Source organism: Dendrobium catenatum, unplaced genomic scaffold (genome assembly GCF_001605985.2).
Source record: "Dendrobium catenatum unplaced genomic scaffold, ASM160598v2 fragScaff_scaffold_156, whole genome shotgun sequence".
NCBI classification, from domain to species: domain Eukaryota; kingdom Viridiplantae; phylum Streptophyta; class Magnoliopsida; order Asparagales; family Orchidaceae; genus Dendrobium; species Dendrobium catenatum.
This window is the reverse complement of record NW_021318618.1, coordinates 8523014-8539037: the sequence shown is the minus strand read 5'-3', so window position 1 is coordinate 8539037 and position 16024 is coordinate 8523014. Positions and strand designations below refer to the sequence as shown.

The window sequence follows — 16024 nt, the reverse complement described above, 5'->3', positions numbered from 1 at the left end:
TATCTCTAAGTGTAAAGCCACTCATCCACCTGAGCATCCTCATCTCTACCACACTTAACTTAGTATTATGCTTCTCTTTTAATGGCCAACATTCGGCACCATAAAGCATTGCAGGCCTCACTACCATCTTATAGAATTTTCCCTTAAGACTGAGGGGTACATTTCTATCACATAACAAGCCCGATGCATTCCTCCACTTCAACCATCCAACTTGAATTCTGCTGATAATATCCCCATCTATTTCACCATCACTCTGAACAATAGATCCAAGATATCTAAAACAGTACTTTTCAACTCCAATAGAAAAAAATCCTACTTGATGTGAATCCCCTGCAGCTTTACCACAAAACCTTGACATATCCCTTTGCTCTTCTCCATCTTTCTTGTGCTCATCATCACTCCAAAACATCCAATGTCCACAGTTTCAGCCCAAGTTTTTCAGCCACCTAGTTTGATATAAAATTGTGTAGCCCCACTATTTACCAAGATCGTTACCGCCTCTCCTCCTATCTATTCCCTCACTTTCATAGTATGATTTGTGATAAATTCCACTATAGAGTTCAATGAAACTTCAGCTACCTCCAAGTGTAATGGCTTCTCTTCCTCTACCTCCTCCCTTACTGCCTTTGCCTCATCCACCTCCTCATCATACAGAAAGAGAACCTGCAAGGTACGATTTTTACATCTATGTCCGTTGTAAATTTCTCGTCGCATCTGAAACATAGCCCCTTAGCTCTCTTGTCTTTCAGTTCAGTATCAATCAATTTTTTTAAGTTTCCCTTCCTGTTGGACTCCTGAACCACCCTCCTTTGGAGCTTTCCTTTGAACTGGTATAGTTTGCACCTTAGATGCCAAGAAAGCGGTTGTTGTGCGGTAAAAACCTCCCAAACTGACCCCCTTACTACTCTGCAGTGAATTCTTGTTCTCAATCAGCTGATCCAACTCTATTGCCTCCCCCAAATCACAGGGCCTTGCCACCTGTACCACTGCTCAACTCTGATTTGAGGCCTTTCATGAAATTGCTCTCCAACACTGCTCCGATTACCTCTCTACCCGACCCAGTAAAAGCTCAAATCTTTCCTGATACTCTATTACAGTGCCTACCTATGTCAATGCAAATAATTGCTCATAGTAATCCCCATCTTACTTGGCTCGAAAACGCTCCAACAAGCAATCCTTAAACTCTTCTCATGAGCGGATTGGGTACCTCTCCTCTCTCCATTAGTATCATGCAAGTGCCTTCCCCTCAAGACATAAAGATAGACCTAATGCCATAAGTCTCTCACCTTCTGCTAACCTGTTTACTACAAAATATCTCTCCACTTTATAGACCAACCCTTGTGTATCATCTCCTTCAAACACCGGCATTTTCAGCTTCCTGACCTTCGGATCTCCTCCGCCCCAATTTCCCCTTCCGCCCTCATGCCTCCCATGAAGCGAGCATTGGGGTCTCTCAACGGTTCCCTCTCCTCCCTTCTCCTTTCGTATCCACCTATTCCTTTAAATTCAACCTGGCTGTTCTCTTATTCACATTCCTTTCTACCTCCATATTATCTATCCATTCCCCTTCTTGGTAGAGGCTCAAGGTGGGGTATTCCCTCCCCTTCTCCTATACTTTCCACCTCACCGTCTTCATTCAACATGGCATTTTCCTAATTTCCCCTTTAGTTTGAAACTCAAACTTCCACTTTTTCATCTCCTCTAGATTCTCAAACCTTTCTTCCATCACTAAAAAACACTGATTCAACGATCCTACGTCCATTTGTAGCTTCCTTACTTCCCCCTCCAACTTTTCTTCGAACGCCTCAACTCTTTTCCCGGCCATCGTTCTCAACAAAATTGCTATGATAACAATTTGTTAGGACTTGAACAACAAAAATCAGCGAACAAATAATAAATTTCAGCAAACCAAATATAATTTCTTGATAAGAAAGCAAATACGAACAAACAAGATACAATGGTCCTCTCTCGAGAGGACCTTCTCTCCCAAACTCTAGATGCCGCTAGAATCTTTCACAAAAATAGTTGACAACAAGAACGCTCACAAAATCTGCATGAAGAAAAATAATACTAACAAAAGGCCTAATATAGCTCTCCCTATTTTCTCCCCAAAACCTGAATTCACTCCATGTTTTTGTCCCACCTCCTTTGATAAGTGATCCACTCTTTTAATTCTCTCCCCTTTCCAACCCCTTTAATTCTCCTCTCTTTCCCCCACTCCTAGGCCCACATCCTTGATCTCCGGTCCATCAACTGCTTAAGGCTAATTGTGCCCACATGAACGCTTTGACTCATGCCATGCAAGAGCATAACCATTGCACAAGGGTTCCTGTACTCTTAGAGTTTACTCTTTGTAGCCTTCCCTATGCTTCAGAAGAGATTGTTTTTGTAATTTGAATTGGTGATCGCATTGTTACAATGGTGCTGGCATTGTCGTTGCACCCTATCTTAATTCATTCTGATGCCATGAGAAGGGTGAAGTGATATGTAATTGTGGAAACATTGGATGTAATTTGTTGAAGATGAAGTGTGTATACTTTTTGAATGATTTCTGATAGTTATATTTTATATCAGATTTAAAAATGGAAATCTATGGGCACAAATCATTACTTTAATTTATTGATAGTCAGGATATGTTGAATGACTAATGGAGTTCACTTTGCATAAATAGGTTTCGGATTAGTAGATGTGGGTGTGCACTGAGTATATAATATACAATTTTAGTGTGCAAAATTTATAATTGTCAGTTAGCATTGGCTTAAGAGATCAAGTGATACCTACGTCAAATTGGTTTAAATATATTGGACATTTTGTTCAGATGATGGAGATATAGATGTTATAATTCTAGAGATTAGGTTAGGTGATTAAAATGGAGTACCTTGGTTGTACAACGCAATAAGAAGATATAGACTAAAAGATAAATATTATTAAATTGCAATTAGACCAATAAAGTATATGATAATCAAATTGAAATTAGCAAAAATGTACATTTTAAGATGGATGCATGATAAAATTTGCAGGTGGCTGGGAAGAAATGGGAAGAGGGGATGAATAGTTGAACGATTTATCTAATTGGGAGGAAGAATCTTGGGTAAGGGAGTTTGGCAGGTGTTTGAGTATGAGCGTATTTCGCTGGTGGGCAATGGGATTGTATGAGATCATTCGATGGAAGCTACAACAAGTTCACGTGAAGGAGTTGAGGAGACTTGTGAGTGAGGGGGACGGAGAGGAAAGAGAGGTCGTAGATGCCTGCTATGCTGAGAATGGAGAAAAGGAGAAGAGAGCTGAGCTTTGATCTCTTGCACAGGAGGGAGAAGAGGCCGAGAGGTTTGTGGGGCTGCGTGAAGAGGGATTTCGAAAGAGGTGGGAGCTGGAATTGTGTGTTTGAGTGGGAGATGAGTAGCAGGTTGGATGGCGTGCTGTGGGAGGTCGAGTTAAGAGTGCTGGAGATGAATGGAGAAGAAAATGAGAGAGTGGTTGACTGAGGGAGGTTTTTGTGAGTGGGGGTATATTCCTCATTGCCATTCGACATGGATAGGGATTTGTGCGCCAAATTGCAAAGGGATAAGGTCGGCTAGGAGCATGTTTTGCACAAGGATAAAGGGTTGGAAATATAAGATTTAGGTTATGATTTTTTGTTATATCTATAAATATATATAATAATATAAGCAGAGGTGGATCAACATTATCATGCAATTTTCTTCTCCCTCATGCATCTCGATTTGCGTGTTATCTTCTTGAAACTCAGGTCAATTTCACGTTTTCGCATCGTGTGGTGACCCGAGCAATTTTGTATCCATTTTGGATATTTTGACGTTCTGGATGCAACGGTGAAGTCCGTTTTACGATTAAACGATATTTGGGCAATGCCGAGTAGCATTTCCTCTGTAGTCTGTCGTTTTCGACTGCCCTCACTCGATTTGATCATGAGAGGGTCCTTGGGAAATTTTGATGTTTTGAGCTCAATGACAAGTCTGTTTTGCAATCAGACGACGTTTGGGCAACATCAAGTAACATTCGGGTTCATAGTTCGTCAATTTTGATCTCTTTTGCTCAAATCGAACATTGTCATCAAGTTTTTATCCCAATATGTGGGGTCAATTACATGAATCTTTTTTTAATTGTGTCATATTAAGAGTCAAATTCTTATTTAAATCTAATAAAAAAAGCTAATTTCTATCACTTTCTAACCCAAGTCTTTTTTATGTCGACCTCTACCTCTCTTAATACAGGCCAAATCTAATACATCTACTCTCCTAACCGGGTCTCAGAAGGTTGACATTTTATGTGATCAAACCATCTAAGATAACTCTTTGTAATCTTATCTATCATTGGAGCTACTCCAACCTTTTCACATATATACTCGTTTTGCATTCTATCTTTGAGTGTAAAGTCATTCATGCGCTTGAGCATCCTCATCTCTGCAACACTTAATTTTATGCTTCTATTTTAAATGCCATCATTCTGCCCCATAAAGTATTGCAGGTCTCACCACCATCTTATAGAATTTTTCCTTAAGTTTGAGGGGTACTTTACTATATCACACAACAGGTTTGATACATTCCTCCCTTTCAACCATCCAACTTGAATTCTACTAATAATATCACCATCTATTTCACTATCACTTTAAACAATAGACCTGAGATATCTATTCTTGAGTGGAAAAGTTTCCATTATTAACTTGATGCTTATTTGGATCCCTCTATGCTACTTCTTTAGGATTCCTAATTACGTTGAATAAAGGATTGATGGTCTTATAAGGATTTTTTTTTTCATGAAGATGTCTTCATGGATATTTGCAGATGCAATGATAAATATGGTCTTGGTATTAAAAGCTTGTGTGTGCTAAATATTTTTCTCTTAATTAATGCATATAGAAATATTTTTATCCTAACAAAGAATCCTTTGCTAGCATATTGTTCGGGATAAAATATTTTATCTGATTTTTTTTTAATAGTTTGTGGTCGCCTCAATTTTATAAGCAGAGTTAGTAAAACTATTCACTCTCTTCTTTCAGGATTTCTTTAAAAAATCTACAATAGTAAAAGCATCAACTTTTGGAAAGATATATGGTTGAATAAATTCTCTCCTGCCACTCAATTCAACAATTTATTCACATTCGCTAGGAATAATAACAACTTTAACTTTATTGCTTCTTAATATATTCCCGAGGTCAAATGACATTCTATGGAAGGGAATTATTACATTTCCTTTAAACAATAGGAAGAAATTTCCTTACTCTTTCATTATTCATATTACTTTTGATTTCAATCATGATATACCTATTTTTCTTAGTCAATTGATGATTGCAATTTGATCATATCTTTCTATTCATTCATGATGGATAGGGATGTTTAATATGCCTAGGATATTGCATTTGAAATTCTATTATTCCCTCAAATTGCAGTACTTGTTTGGATTATTTACTAGAGAAATTTCTACCAATATCTATTTGTTTAATGATTGTATCACCCAATCAACCAAATGTGATATGTGTTAAGGAAATTTTGGAAGATGATTTTCATGTCTTCTCATGATGCCATATTATTTCCAAATATAATATTTTTTTGGAATTAGATCTCTTGTAGATAAATTGAATTCTCTTTTCACCACTTGGAGGATTAACTTCAAAGAATACTTCTAAGAGCTATGGGATGTTTTCTTTTCTTTGATTTTCATCATTTGGATTGAAAGGAAAGATAAATGCCTCTGTAACAAGAAAAAGGAGAATGTCCTTGGCTTGAAATCATCAATTTTGTTTATTTCTAGATCAACTATGCTAAAGGGAAAAAGCTTTCAAAAATAGGGAGCAGATTCTACTACCGATTAGACCGTTAGAGCTTCTCTCTAGTACCATTTGAGTTTTATTTGGTTTCTCTCTTTTGTTCCAGTTTTGTTTTTGTTTTACTTTGATCATGTTTGAATATTTGTAATTTTTATTATTAATGGTATGGGTTCACCCAGCTTTTCTTTTTTTAAAAAAATTATTGTGCAATAAGATTTTCATAAAATGAATCTAAACTTCATTTCACACAATAGGGTTTTATGGAGAGAGGAATCATACAACCAACTCCAATTTGCTAGATTTAGGCTAATGATGATGATTATAGTCCATATGTATTTGCTAATACAAGGTGCTTAAATTTTGGTGGAAACTGACGAGTTTGTGAGTGTTTTAGGATGTTGTTAAGCTAATAAAGGGACATGTCAATGCATTGTACTCTGTAAGAAGCATGAAAAATTAATGCAATGTTTTATCGGACTACTTTGACTGATGAAAAATTGTGTTTATTCTTGCATTTGCATGCATTGAATCTTCCTCTTTCTAATGGTAATTTTTGTACCTATAAGAGCCGAACTTGTGTTATTGATCTGTTTCATCTTAATTCTTTTTATATTTCTTGTTCCGTGAATCTCATTGTTTTAGTGTGCTATCACACCCAGGAGCACCAACGCCACAATATATCAGTGGATACATGGCAACAAGTGTTAGCCTTTAGTAGATGTGTAAATGAAGATCTTGATGGTTATGATCCGAAAGGTAGTCCATGATTTTTCTGTGGGGTTGCATCATATGAAATTTTCCAATCTTATATTTCGTTTAAGAAATTACTTTCACATTGAGGGTATCTTATCATTTTATTCGTCATGCAGGTGCTTGGCCTGTGCTCATTGATGATTTTGTTGAGCATATGTACAGGTTTGCCTCCTTATATGGGTTGTTATAACGCATTAGTAATTTATACAGTTGTACAATTAGTACAACTATTGTTAGGCTGTATCTTTTGTACTCTCCTTAATGTGGTTACGAGGTGCCCAAATGAAATTTCTATGTTAGTATTGAGTTTAATGTAGGTTGATAATTCATTGCTAAAAATAATCCTGGGATTTGTTTTTGAAAAAAATTGAAAAATATATTTAAAATATAACATCCAATTTGAAAATTGAAGTATGTGTCGGTATGGGGTATTGTCTAAAAGCACTTTTGACCATAGTAAAGTCTATTTTTAATTGACTTTTTAAAGTCATTAAATTGATTTTGTTGAAGTGATTGTAATTATTGTCTTGATCATTTTCATAATTCTAACTTTCATTTCTTTTTCATTGTTATTTTAAAAGACCATAACCAAGCAACACCTAAGGTTTCTCTAAAGTAGTGATTAGCTTTAAGAATATTTTCTCGAGCACAATTGCTTGTTCAGGGCTACCTCAGCACCTGCTACAATCTTCGCTAATACTTTTTCATAATTCTAATACATTTTCATATGTCTAACTTTCATTTATTTTGCATTGTGATAGAAAGTCGATACACTTTTTCTCGAAATTAACGAACAACAATAAGACATTAGGAAGAAAAAACATAGCAAAACTATTTTTATTACAAGATATATGAAAGAAAATAGCAAGATACAGTTGGATCACAATTCGAGGGGAAGACCCGACTCTGCCAAATCTCTAGCTTCTGGCTAGAGCCCAAATAACATAGGAAATTCTAATTTCAACAAACTCCAAACATATTCCTGAAATCATCCTATTGTTAGGCTTAAATAGGCTCCATAATTCCCTTCCAAATCAGCCCCCTTTTCCTAAATATCTCTCTCAAATTTGAATTCAAATTAGATTTATTTCTCTGATTAATTTCCTCTCAATCATAATTAAAACTTTCCTAAATAATCTCCCCTAATTCCTCTTCTTCCCTAAATAATTTTCTCTTAGATTCTGAATTCAAATTAGATCTTTTGCCCTAAATAATTTCTTTCCAATTGTAATTAAAACATTCCTAAACAATTCCCCTTTGATTAAGAACCTTCCTAAATAGTTCCCTCTGAATTAGGAAATTTTCTTATTCACTCCTAATCAAATCGACCAGTCTATCAATGCTCTCCTCCCAAAGTGTCACCTTGTCCGCAAGGTGGAACAAAGGAAACTGTTGTTTAAGCACTGAACTAATAGCACTAGACTGAAAAATGGACTATCACTAGATCGAGTGATTCCTGCCTCCAGCATCTCCTTGATCAATCTCTCCATCTCATCCTCGTGAAGTTGGGGAGAATGGTACAGAAGAACACTGATATGTGAGACTTTGTCCTTCCAAAGATAGCATGCTTGTGTTCCCGCGGAGGAAGCAACCCATGAACTGGCTGGAACACTTCTCGATATTACTGTAAGAGTGGTTGAACCATGTTTAGTGCTTATATCTTCTCCCCATCTTCTTTTTCTTTCAAACTACGCAGTTTCACCAAAAATCTTACTCCATCATTTCCCCTCGGAAGTGATTCCAAAGATGACCTTTCCTCTTCTTCCCCAAAAATTTTCACCTCCTGATTCTCCCTTATTATCCCTAATATCCCTATATTAGGGTTTTTTTTTTTCATTTGCTTGTCCGGTTGATGTAAGCAAAACATATAGGGAGCCTATATTTTTTGCTTAACAAAAAAAGACGACGGACTTCTACGGACGAAAACGACTAAAGAGAAGGAAGAGGGACGAGAACAATAGGGAAGAACAAACTCTTACATTTCAATTTAAACTAAACAAGAAAAAAAAACTATGACGACGACTTACAAACAACACGACAGACACCCTAAAGTTGCTGCACTTTGAGAAGAAGGATACAGGTGGAGCGGCACTTGCGGAGAGACGAAAGAGATTAGAAGCCCGAGAAGAAATGGTGGAAAGTGCCCGCAGGATTTCCGGAGGGGATGAGAAAACTAGACTCAAGGGAAGCCAAAATATGATTTATTTTGGACTAGTGTTGACCCCCCCTTTGTCTACATCACTGGTCAACGATGCTCTTACCTTTGATGTTATCAGTTTGGTTTGGCCCTCAAGAATCTTCTATATCATCTACTGTATGATGGCAAATTTCTTATCGATCTTCTCATGGATGGATGAAAATAGCTTTTTGAAACCTCAAATTCTTACAAAATCATATTGAAATATTGTTTGATATCCCATTCCAACATTTCTACCTTTCTTCCCTCCATAGGTACCCAGATTGTGCTCTGATACGAATTTGATAGGAAGTGGATGCACTTGTTCTCGAAATTAGCAAACGAAAATAAAAATTAGGAAAAAAACCACACCAAAATTATTTTTTATTGCAAGATATATGAAAGAAAATAGCAAAATACAGTTGGATCTTCAATTCGAGAGGAAGATTTGGCTATCCCAAATCCCTAGCTGTCAGCTAGAGCCTAAATATCCTAGGAAATTCTAATTTAAGCAAACTTCAAACCAATGTTTAAAATTGAGTATTCGGGTATTGAGGCGTTTTTCATTCGTGAGGTGAGGAATAAGCCTCAAGGCGTTTTGAGGCGTAAGCCTCAAAATCAAAAGATTGCGTAAACATAAAATGATAAATTTTTTATATACTAATGAGTGAATAATATAAAACATAAAAAAGCATAAGATATGAAGTGAGATCAAAATATCTCTCAATAATAAGACAACATGAAATATAGTTCAACTCAAAATTCTATCTTTTCCCAAATCTCAGTATTCTTTTCATTAGCATATAATTCCAATTTTCAAAAATAAATAGCAATGACATATCACATAAGAACTCATAAGTTATCAGCAGTGTCATCACTAAGGGGTTCTTCATTTGAATCATCATTATGGTGAACTGCTCTCTCCCTTTCTTCCTCTCCTATAAAGTCCAATGTCGGGCATTTACTTCAACATTTATGTAAGTTTTAATATATATAGCGTGAGGCATAAGCCTTATGCCAGTGAGTTGAAGCAGGCCTCAACCAAGTTGAGGCCCAAGCCTCATAAAAAAAACTCAAGGTGTAAGCATCGAGGCGTTTTTTACTAAAATTGCACAAAGGCGGGCCTCAAGGCGAGCCTCATATTGCGCAATTTTAAACCATGCTTCAAATATAATCCTGAAATCATCCTATTGCTAGGCTTAAATATGCTTCCATAATTCCCTCCCAAATCAGCCCCCTTTTCCTAAATAACTCTCTCTCAAATTTGAATTCAAATTAGATTTAATTCCCTCCCAATCATAATTAAAACTTTCATAAATAATCCCCCCTAATTCCTCCTCTTTCCTAAATAATTTTCTCTTAGATTTTGAATTCAAATTAGATCTCTTGACCTAAATAATTCATTCCTAATTGTAATCAAAATATTCCTAAACAATTTCCCTTTGATTAAGAACCTTCCTAAATAGTTCCCTCTTAATTAGGAAACTTTCTTAATCCCTCCCTATCAAATCGGCCGGTCTATCACATTGTTATTTTAAAAACCATAACTAATCAACACCCAAGGTTTCTCCTAGGTGGTGATTAGCTTTAAGAATGTTTTCACACGCACAATTGTCTTTGTAGAGCTACCTTCGCACCTGCTACACACCTCTTTAATAGTTTTTAATAATATGCTTTATTGTTCCAGGCTTTATTCGTTCTGGTAATCAACTTTAAGACTATAGTTCTCTATTGCTAATTTTTTTGTTAAAAGCATGGGATGTTAAGTGAGTGTCATATTATTAAACGGACATATTTTATGAAAAATATAATACTAGTAGAAACTGCTGATGTTTGCTATAGTTTACTGAAAATACATGATATTCTAACTAAATATCTCACCTAATGTAAGCCTTTTTTGAGTATGGGCGCCTAAAACAAGTCTAATATGCAATGTGGATGTAAATTAATCAAACAATGCAAAAAAGTTTGCTTTTCGTTGTGATCCTAAACTTTTTGAGGCCCTTGAATTTAGATCTGCACATAGGAGATCACATGCAATTTGGGTGCTAGAAGATGATTGGTTGCTCGGTTGCTCCTTTGAAGAAGGGCTCGATTTTAACCTCTTCCTTGAAGGCTTAGTTGGCCTTCTTGTACGCTCATTTTTTTAAGCTCCTAATGTAAATAAATTTAAAAAAAAAACTTATGGGTTTAAGGTTTTGAGATAATGGCCTTCTTTAAAAAAATTGGGCTTGAGTTGGACTGCCACCTTCTTGGTTTGTTGATGGGGTTGAATCAAAGGTGAACTCCTTGTCAAACATGCTTTGGGATAGGTATCCTAAGAATATACCTCAAATGAATCTCGATTAGTTTAATTATATAAAGTGCAATTGAAAGAAAATTGGATATATGTAAAGTTTTCATCTTAAGTCTTCGGATGATCAGAATTTAAGCCTTTCAAAATTTGGAGTAGTTCCAGTGGCTGATAAGATTAGAGAGAGTCGCCTTAGATGGTTTGGTCATATAAAACGTCGGCCTTCTGATGACCCGGTTAGGAGAGAAGATGTATTAGATTAGGCCTATGTTAGGAAAGGTAGAGGTAGGACCTAAAAAGACTTGATTAGAAATGACATTTTTTATTAGATTTAAGTGAGAATTAGACTGTTAACATGACACAATGAAAAAAAAAGAAGATTCATGTAGCCGATCTAACGAAGTGGGATGAAGGTAATAGGAAGTAGATACAATTTTCTCGAAATCAGTGAACAACAATAAGAAATTAGGAAGAACACACCTAAGCTATTTTTATTGCAAGATAAATGAAAGAAAATAACAAGATACAGTTGGATCTTCAATTTGAGAGGAAGATATGGCTCTTCCAAATCCCTAGCTATTGGCTAGAGCCCAAATAACCTAAAAATAAATTAAATTCAGCGAACTCCCAAAACATTCTCTGAAATCACCCTATTGTTAGCCTTAAATAGGCTCCCTTAATTCCCTCCCAAATCAGTCTCCTTTTTTCTAAATAATTCCCTCTTAGATTTGAATTCAAATTAGATTTATTTCCCTAATTAATTTTCTCTCAATTGTAATTAAAACTTTTCTAAACAATCCCCACTTAGTTTCTCCTTTTCTCTAAATAATTCCCTCTTAGATTTTGAATTCAAATTAGATCTCTTGCTTAAAAAATTTCATCATAATTATAATTTAAACATTCCTAAATAATTTAACTTTGATTAAGAACCTTCCTAAATAGCTTCCTCTAGATTAGGAAACTTCTTGATTCCCTCCCAATTAAATTGTTCGGTCCATCATAAGGCTTGATGTTATTGTTGTTGTTGTAAAAGTTGTACTTTTATGGGTTGAAGACCTCACTTAAATTGTCAATTTTGCAAATGGAATGCTATACTTCCCTTTATGATGTCCATAAGTGACTTGCAAAAGTTGCTAATGAAGAGAGAAGATGATTGGCTTAGGGAGTGCGAAATGGATCCATTTATGTTAAAAAAGATTTGTGCTACTTAATCCCTTATGATGGTGTTGACCGAAGAATTGTTCTTTAATCAAAATTTTAACCAATAACGAGGAGGGAGTGCAAGTTTTTTAAAAAGCCAAATCTTACACTTAGATAAGGAGATATTCTTTTTTCTCTGAATTTTTCAGGTCTCAAACGTACGAAATAATAAATTTCTAGAGAAGCATGATTTGCCCATCCAAAAGTAAATTTCATCAAGTCATAAAAGTTGTTTTCATGCGTGTCGAATACACTATTTATAAGCTTCATGGAATACTCTTTGTGAATAGAATTACTTTGAGAATAGAGGCCTTGCTGGAAACCCATCGACCAAAATTTGCCATTCAAAATCATAAACAATAGCAAAGTATAGAAGCCCTTGATGAGTAGGATAAAGTCGTAGCCATAGGAACAAGATTTTAAAGATGCAAAAGCAAATTAAGAACAATTAAAAGAACTGGAAAAAGATAACGGTGTTCTGCCTGTATGCATCTCACATGATACCTAATCTATAATTTCAACACCATGCAGCCTACTTACAAATTACTCTGTAAAAATATTGCAGTATCAATCAATCTAACAGTAGCAGCAGAGAGTTTTACCGCAGTTGCAGTGACATGCAAGCTGAACCTGGCATACCAAGCACTTTTCGTGGTATCCAATTCCTCAGGAACATTGTTTTAGCATTAATTAACAAATTCGGTGATTCTAAGAGTCTCAACATGATTTGTTCTTCTTGCAGGATTGGCTCTACTTCCTGGATCCAAGAGGAAGCTTTTTTCTGACAGTGATAGAGTTCACAAGGAAGCAGAAGAGTCCTTGATCGATAAATCGCACTTGGCATGCCTAAGATTCAAGAGATTGAAACAGAGCTTTGGTCTCAGAAGACGAGGACGTCGGGACTCAAACATGGCTACAGCTCTGGCTGATACAACAGAAGACATGGCTAAACATGGCTCTCTTGCTTGCCTGAAAACTTCTGCATGTGCTGTGGAAGACGGCTTAGCTAAAGTCTTTGAAGGGCAACTGCTAATAGGCTGCTGTTTCCAGTTTGAACATAAGGGTTCCTACACTTGACTTTCCCACATAAGTTCGGTTCAAACTCTGCAATATTTGAGTCTCTACTTGATATATATATATATATATATATATTTGGGTCTTTATAATCATTGTTATTTTTTATTTGTAAGACTGCTTTAAAGCTGAGCTGGTTTGCAACTTGATAATAATAATTTGTTCATTTTTAGTTTCTTCACTTTGTTCAATTCTTCTTTGTTTGTTTCGTCTTCGGTTAATTCGTTCATACAACCTTTACTTTGTTTATTTTATAATTTGTAGCCTGGATTTGTACGATGGATATTTAGTCTTTCTATGCTTTTGGAATATTGTATCCTGATGGTAGTTGATTTAAATCATATAGGAACTGTGGTATAAGTTCGGGTGCTGATTCTGCGAAAGTCTTCCATGGAACGCATTGACAAACGATCAGTGATACCATCCATATTAGACTCGTTGCCCGCCATTGCTGATTGATGGGTAACTATTATATCATTTCATCTCTCATCTTCTCCTCTCTATATATATAACTCATATTAATTTAGTATATGTTCAAAGATTTTCTTTAATTAATTTAGTATATGTTGATCTCTATAACTATTTGGAGGTTGACTCAATCAAATATGATGAAGACGCGATGTGTGAATATTGCTCTGAATGTGTCAACAAAAAATCAAATTATCCGAACAAGGTCTGTCTGCGAAATGGATTGCGTTGGCACAATAAAGACTAAACCCTAATAGCTAAAATAGATAATCATTTTCCCTGGAGTCTCTGTGCGATTGAAAGCGGAATTTTTTTTGCATAGACAAGGTGACATGACATCCATTTTTGAGAGTGATGAGATTTTTGTCCCAAAAAAAAAAAAAAATCAATACATCGATTATTATTATTATTTTAAAAATGAATAAAACAAATATAAAGAAATAAATTTCTTGTTACCGTTGCCCGATATCCTCTTCCCGTCGCTCGAGTATGCGACCTACACTATCATTCATACCCCTTCAATCATGCACGGTCCTCCTCATTTACCTTCCATTCCTCATTTGCTCGATCTCCCTCTCGCCATCTTGTCTACAACACTTACGTTGTAACCCGCCTGAGCCCGCAAGCTCAAGCTCATCTCTACCTTATTTGCCAGCCACCCAACCTGCACATGCTGTCTAGCCGCTATTCCAAAGCGTCATCAACAGTCTCCTTTCCCCTCCTCTTCCTCCAACAATCTAGCCTAGGACGTAACCTGTTACAACCCAATCTGATAATAATAATAAATTGATCATATCTTATCATGTTGAGCTGTAACAGCCTAACATGTGAAACTTAAGATCTAAGTTTTAATTTTTTTTTAGAAATTCTTTCGAAAAGTAAAGTACTAAAAATAAGCTTATCCACAAAAAATTCTCTTTTTATCTATCGTAAAAAATACATATACAATCATAATGTATAGCTATAAATAAAAGTTATATAACATAGTAATAAAAATTAGTCATAACTGTACAAAAATCAGTAGCAGTTATAGACTCAAATCAGTTTCTTGAGATTGCTATTCAAATAACCTTCTTTCCTTTTCAGAACCCTGAAAATATAATGCAAAATAATGGTAACCTAAAAAAGCTCAGTAGGTTATAAATACCGATCTAAAATTTTAAATATTTTTCTTATTAAACACGTTCCAAAATTATCAAATACAATATAAGAATTCACTATGCTGAGGAAATCATAATAGCATAGCCGTTATCCAAATATTTAAATAAAATAGTGATAAATTGAATAGATTGAAATTTCATATGAATTTTATTTTACATAATAGAGTTAGCATATTTTTTCAGTCCTTATTAGAATATAAAATTTATGACTCCTTATTTCCCAACAGACATTTCCACCTCTTTTGGACAAAATCCAAGATTTTAGTCTCTTATGACTCCCATTAAATAAAATTCTAGAGAGTTCAATATTCCTTATATTATATAGAATCCAAAGTATTTTGACCCCTTATATCTCCCAGCAGATATTTTTCACATCAAAATTCGTATAAATTATCCCCATTTTTCAATAATAAAAATATAAATTTAATTAGAAAATTCAAGAAATCTCTATATTTTTAAAAATTGAGATAGACATTGTGTGATATACCTTGATCCGAACAACTCTTTAAATTTGGCCGACAATAGAAAATGACTCAAAGTTGCTCAAATCATATTTTTTCTCTCTAGGATCTTTCCCTTTCCCTCTTTAAGTCAGTTGCCTCAAATGAAATGAATCGAATGAATAGTGGTTTGAGATATTTTAAAATAATCAAATTTTCTCAGTATATCTTCTAGCAGATATTTTTCACATCAAAATTCGTATAAATTAATAAATATAATACATAATTCATTTCAATATAAAAGTTAAATCATATAGGAACATAGTGGAAAATCTCCCAATTTGCTATAACGGTGGGCAACATAACACACTAATGAGTGAAAATATATTATTTCAAAACTTCATCAAATTATCAAATATCATGCATAACATTGTTTCAAGAATTTAATTGCACTACACTATTTTATTGGTTCAGGATTATTTTATGTCCAATTAAAAAGGTGCACATTTGAGAATAAATGGTGTAAAATTTTCAAGAAATATTCAAAGTATTCAGAATCTCAATCTCTATGATATACAAAAAGTTACAGGATAAAAATTTTAATGGTATAAAGTTATCCCCATTTTTCAATAATAAAAATATAAATTTAATTAGAAAATTCAAGAAATCTCTATA

At 34.9% G+C, this 16024-nt stretch overlaps 1 protein-coding gene across 6 annotated transcripts in view; it reads left to right on the top strand.

Moving 5' to 3' along the window:
• LOC110097570 (DCN1-like protein 3) overlaps window positions 1-16024 on the top strand; it is a 72612-nt gene that overhangs the window by 16368 nt on the left and 40220 nt on the right. For 2 of the 6 annotated variants that reach the window (XR_003699811.1, XR_003699809.1), the window contains exons 6-10: window positions 6445-6541; window positions 6655-6700; window positions 12773-12861; window positions 12950-13297; window positions 13628-13743. Coding sequence is in view for 4 of the 6 variants with exons in the window: in XM_020824142.2 (XP_020679801.1) it covers window positions 6445-6541; window positions 6655-6700; window positions 12773-12861; window positions 12950-13284 (567 nt within the window). In the remaining 2 variants the exon portion in view is untranslated. Of the gene's footprint in view, window positions 1-6444; window positions 6542-6654; window positions 6701-12772; window positions 12862-12949; window positions 13463-13627; window positions 13861-16024 lie in introns of those variants that run through there. The other 4 variants (XM_028692452.1, XM_020824063.2, XM_020824142.2 and 1 more) reach the window with 3 other exon arrangements.